This window comes from Epinephelus moara, chromosome 2 (assembly GCF_006386435.1).
Source record: "Epinephelus moara isolate mb chromosome 2, YSFRI_EMoa_1.0, whole genome shotgun sequence".
Classification (NCBI taxonomy): domain Eukaryota; kingdom Metazoa; phylum Chordata; class Actinopteri; order Perciformes; family Serranidae; genus Epinephelus; species Epinephelus moara.
In genome coordinates this window covers 29,474,002-29,480,001 of record NC_065507.1, presented here as the reverse complement: position 1 = coordinate 29,480,001, position 6,000 = coordinate 29,474,002, and the positions used below count along the sequence as shown (strand labels likewise).

General features: G+C 37.0%; 1 protein-coding gene across 1 annotated transcript; it reads right to left on the bottom strand.

Annotated features, from left to right (window-relative positions):
• Positions 1-2,681: 2,681 nt before the first annotated feature.
• LOC126405871 (olfactory receptor 2AT4-like) lies at positions 2,682-3,650 on the bottom strand. The gene has a single exon (XM_050069864.1). The coding sequence runs from the start codon at positions 3,648-3,650 to the stop codon at positions 2,682-2,684; it is 969 nt and encodes a 322-aa protein (XP_049925821.1).
• Positions 3,651-6,000: the final 2,350 nt, after the last annotated feature.

The window sequence follows — 6,000 nt, the reverse complement described above, 5'->3', positions numbered from 1 at the left end:
CACCATCATGGTTCTTATATTGCCAGATTCCAGAGAGTCTCCCCTCTTCATATATGGCAGAATATGTCAACTTCCAACTTGCTATGGTGAGATACATGCAAAAATGTAAGAATTTAGTAACACAGATTTGTTTTTTTCATTGATATAAAAATTAATATAAAATACAGGCACATAAAAGGACATGAAATGATGGCAAATCTGGTCTCCTATGTCCAAATTTCATGTTCATTGGTCAGTCTGAACTGGTAATAATGGCCAAGCCCTCCGCCTCAAACATTTGGTCGAGTGTCCCTTTTTTTCACAAATCCAAGGTGGCAACCCTATTAATAATGTCCGGTTTTCCGTGTGTTAAAGTCATGGTTCTCTTTTTTAGCGACTGTCTCGCTAACCTCAGGTATTTACACTCTATTCAGAAATGCTACTTACTTTAGCTGAGCGGTTAGCAATCTGCTAGTTATTTGAGTAAACTGCTAGTTACTTAGCTTTACAGTTAGCGATGGCTTCTCTCTCTCTGCTGCTCTCTCTTGCTCAGTGCGTCTTATGTTTAGCTATTCCTCTGCCTCTTTTATAAATGCAGTTCATTTACCGGCATCAGCTCAGCATTATAGAAACCTATTGTTAGATGTTGTGGTTAGCCAGCCTCCGCTCCACACCGCTCCGCAGCGGTGGCCGCTAGCCGGAGCGCTGTGCTTGCAATACACTGGTGGAAATGATTAATATTTCGATAACATCAGCCAGATGTTTGCTTACCTGTCTGTACCTGTAGACTGCTGTATTTATCCTGGATTTAGCTCTCTTCTTATCCCAAATTCTTCTGGGATCGCTTGGTTGACCCGTACGTTTCCGTTTTACCGGCTTGTTTACCGGGACAGCTTCGGTGTCAGAAGGTGCAGCAACCGTCAATGCATAATCATGATCCATGATGAGTTAGCTTAGCCTAGCAACAGTAACGTTCATTCTCTGACGTCTCATCCGGTCTGCTGCTTCTTCTTCTTCTCCTTCATTTAATGTCTATGGTAACTGGAGTTACGCCGCCATTGCGACCTAATGACACGGTCCATAACTGTTATTAATATTTCATATTTATCTGGGTTTGAAAAATTGTTGGAAACATTTCTGATAATCAAAGTACAAAACTAAACAAAATATATAATATTGGTTTAGTCGTTTTTAGAAATTTTTATGTGGAAAAACTACATATTATACCTTTAAACAGATGTTAAGTAAATATTATGTAAGTATATTGTGCTGATAATGCCTGTTTTTACTCTTCAGTTAAATTAAATATTTAAATGCAGGATTTTTACTATTAATAGATAGTGATAGTGTAACTTCAGAAAAAAAGTTTTGAGTAGGCCTATTAACAGGTACAGTAAAGATAGCACACACATCCCAAAAGACTTAATGCTGGGTGCTGGACCAATAAAGTGAGAATGACGTAAAAGATGAAGTCTGCACACCAGAAGCTGCTCCTTGAAGAATTTATTTGATGTAACGTTTCGGGCTCCTGCCCTTCTTCAGACATGAAGTGAATGTGGATACACACCTCTATATGTACAACCCCTTAGGGTCACCTGACACACTCAGGTGATACACCACAGGTGTGAAAAAAAAAAAAAATCAGAAATAAAAAATATTTGCATTTACATATAAGTCAAATATATCTATGCACAAGCATAGGAAAATACATGCGTGCATAGTTAAATACAATTCAAAAGATCACAGTACACTACAATGCAACAATACCAAAATACCACTATACAAAATTCTTTGAGAATATTTTAAGAGAATTTGCGCAGGTATAAGGCCTGCAGTGCAAATGTAAATATGAATATATCACACACACTCTAAGTATCACATGAAGAAATCATCAGGTGAAGACCATCATAAACATATGTGATATTAAAGGGAAAAAAATGTACTGTAGAGGCGCCTCAAACAAGTAAGTATCAAACCCACAGCGATATGACAAATGCCTTTATCACTGCTTAAATCAACGTACCCAGTTAGAGAAAGGGTATAAAGTAAAGCAACATGGCCCCCAAATCACTAAATCCAGCCCTGAAAACACACCTAAGTCCCAGCTCACAGTTACAAACACCAGTGAAATACACTTAGCAGATGTATTTTTCCAAATCTGCATATTAGTAGCTTGCTTTGACATAACCAGCACAGTTATAAAGAAGAGCATGGATTGATCAGGGGAGATATTTTCCTCACGCTAACGTTGTTAGTGTTATAAGTTATTATGGTGTATAGGTGAAGACATGCTCTACTCAGTCTGCACCACCACGGTTAAAAAGCAGAGCATGCATTTAAATTGTGTATATTTTTAATAGGGGGTATAGCATACAAGCATGCATGTGCCCCCCCCCCCCCCCCCCCCCCCTGCTCAGTGCTGTCAGTGGCTTCTCTTACAGCAGCACAGCACCTCTCTTTCCCTCTCCTGTGTCGCTGTGCACATGCAAGCAGGAGAGTTTAGTTGCATTTGTCCAGCAATTACATCTGATATTACCATTAGGTACAATTAAGATATCATTATCATCTGAACTGCATACTTTACACTAATGAAATGCTAATCTACACAAAAAAATATACATTATACATCATGCCAACCTCATATATTTTTTTGCAAATTTCTTGCAAATTCGTGTAAGGATGACTGAGGTATGAGTCTGTTGTTAGTATGAAACTTTTATCTCTACTCCAATTCTTGTTGTTTTCAGCTTCTTTATTAAAGTCTGCTTAATGTCTTGAGTCTTGAAACAATAAATGAGTGGATTAACAGCAGCAGGCAAAAGACTGTACAACAATACCAATAAAATACGAATATCTAAACTAAAGGAGAATCCAACAGTATTTGCTACATAAACAAAACATCTTGGAAGGTAAAACAGACAAGTGATAAATATTTGTGGGGTACAAGTTGATAAGGTTCTTTTACGGCCTGCAGCATTAGACATTTTCAGAATAGCCACAATGATGGATATGTAGGAAAACAAGATGAATGCAAGAGGAAGCAAGAGGCAAAACATGGCCATACAAAGAGTAGTGACCTGTACAATTTTAACATCCTCACCACATGCTTGACTTGTTATAGAAATGTGGTCACAGTAGCACTGAGCAATGACATTTGATTTACAGAAAGGTAAAGTGAGGGCATGGAGTACAATGGTCACTAGCAAAGGCAGAGGGATGAACCAAGCAAACCCACAGAGCACAGATATGATATTGTTTGTAATGAGGACGGGATAACGCAGAGGAAAACATATTGCAATAAATCGATCAAGAGCCATTACCAACAGGATGAAAGAAGTCACTGAACCTAAATAATGAACAAAGAACATCTGTGTAAAGCACCCATAGAATGAAATAATGCTGTCACCAAACCAATACTTTGTTATGATCTTTGGGAGAGTCAGGGTGCCAAATGTGAAATCATTCAGCGCCAGGTGACAAAAGACCAGATATGTTGGTTTCTGCAGGGACTTCTCATAGATCACAAATGCTAAAATGAAAATATTTCCTATTGCAATAGATAGGTAGACAAAAAAGAGCAGAGCTGACACAGGTCCATAATACTGTGGTGAAAGTCCAGGGAATCCAAGAATGAAGAAGTTTCTTATCCTTGTAAAATTGGTGTAGATCATTATCACCTATTTCACATCAGCAGATAAAGATAATTCAGCAAGATAAAGTACATTATTAGTCTCTTAACAGATCTAATTAATCGGCTCAGTAATCTTTATATTTGATTTAAGACGAAACGTTTGCAAATTAAAACTTTTCTAGTGTGAAGATTTTCTCACTTTACTCATCAAATACATAAAAAACAATAATTTGATGAACGATGAATACAATTAAAACATTAACTGAAGCCCAAAAGTTAATTACATTTTACATTCTTCTCCACTATCTCAAACTATGGCTGAATGGTAAAAGCTTCTGTGATGAAATGTAACACTTTCTTTTCATATTCAGACAGAAGCTTGTACATTTCTTTTTTTTTATCTTTCAATCAATAGCAGGTATATAGGGAACAAAGCAAATTCATCTGTATAATATACATGTTGTGGTTTCCGTTCAGAGTCCCTCAAAGTGTCTTACCGTTCAGATGCAGGCCCACAACTAAAATCTGAGTTCACTCCCTGGGTTACATCTAATATTCATTCCCTCTTTTGTCTGACCATGCAAATCCTCCAAGGGTCATATTCTCAAATGAGTCTCTAAAGTGCCCAAACACACATAATGATATCATCTTCCTTATCGTTACCAGTGATACATTGAAAAGCTGCATAAAGATTGAAACAACCTTTAATTAACATCAGTGAGAAGACCATTTAAAATAGATTAAAAATAGCACAGTTAATTGATGTTCAGCTTCAATACACTAAAAAATATTCCATCATGAAAAAATAAAGTGGCAAAACATTTACAATTGTGCATCTCTGTAATAGTTTTCCTCCAGGTTTACCTCACTATATCAGTGATTTTAGGTTAGTTATATTTGATGCCAAACTTACATTAACATATTAAAATGACTGAATATGGGTAGTTTTTCTACTGTTACTGATTATTGTATTTGTATAAATTTCTTAAACTTAAGTACACATTTGGTTTTATTAAAGCCTACCATGCTTAGAACTTGAAAAGCTCCGAGTTGGTGACTCCTAGTGGTACTATAAAACACAGGAAAGCAATGCAACCCCACAGCCAGTGTTTTTAATAGTGTTGTGTTTTTGTTTGTTTTTCATTTTTTATTGTTAAAGATGTTTAGTTTTACTTTAGTTTTTTTTAGTTTCTGTTTGGTTTTTCTTTACCTTTTTAATATGGGGGTATTTGTCAGGGGCAAGATTTTAGAAGTTCTGAATAGGTATTACAATACAAACACAAAACTTTGTGAAGTCAGTTGACTCACAGTCTCAATAACCATATGCACCAGTACCTCCTCATGCTTGTTGTGTTTACAAATTTGAGCAAATTGATGAATATTAAAACTAAAGTCATTTCCTGTATATTTTGTATAAGTTTGGGTTTGTTTTATAGTACACAATATCATTTCAATTGGCCGTAGGTGTGAATGTGAGTATGAATGGTTGTCTGTCTCTATATGTTAGCCCTGTGATAGTCTTGCGCCCTGTCCAGGGTGTACCCCGCCTCTCGCCCAGTGTCAGCTGGGATAGGCTCCAGCTCCCCCATGACCCCCAACAGGATAAGTGGTTATGGAAAATGCATGAATATCATTTCAGTTAGTTTTTGTTTAGTCTAGTCTAAGTTTTTCACATCTTTGTTTTTACTTTAGTTTCAGTTAACTGTAATAACCCTGCACCCTACCCAAATGATTTATTTCACACTGTTACTTAATGCAGGTAGTTATATGTAAAAGGGCCAACTACTTGGCTTGATATGCTTATTAACAAAATTAGTGCCAGTGCAGCAAGCAAAATTTTTTACATGAAAAATGCCATTTGTGCTTTCCAATCTTAAAATTGTCATGCTTGATTAAATGGGATTGTATGGATATCAGAAATATGATGATGGGGGGGGGGGGGGTGGAGCCAAGGGCCACAGGCTGGACTCGAACCCGGGCTACTGCGGCAACAGCCTTGTACATGGGGCGCCTGCTCTATCCGCTAATCCACCGATGCCCCTTTTTCCATTTTCTATAATGTTAGAAAAATACAGTGCCTAAGATTACACCCGGGCTGAAAAACACGAAAAAAAACAAAGATATGATTTCAGCTCAGAAAACACTTCATTGCACTGTTCAGCAGAATTAAAGCTAAAAACAGTGGGAACTGTTCATCATGAGTATTGACCTGAAAGCTTGGCAAAGAAAAACTATTTGTAAACACAAAAATAAAACCCCTCGAGGATTTTCACATTGTCTGACGAAGCACTTCTTCTTTTTGACTTGCAACATACACCGGCCCCTGTTGTGTCATTAGTATCTTGTATCTTATCTTATCTTATTAGACATATTAATTGATGCCCGTAGAA

Bases quoted from the DNA above. Each gene is read 5' to 3' on its own strand.
- LOC126405871 (XM_050069864.1), bottom strand. From the start codon at position 3,650: ATGATCTACACCAATTTTACAAGGATAAGAAACTTCTTCATTCTTGGA.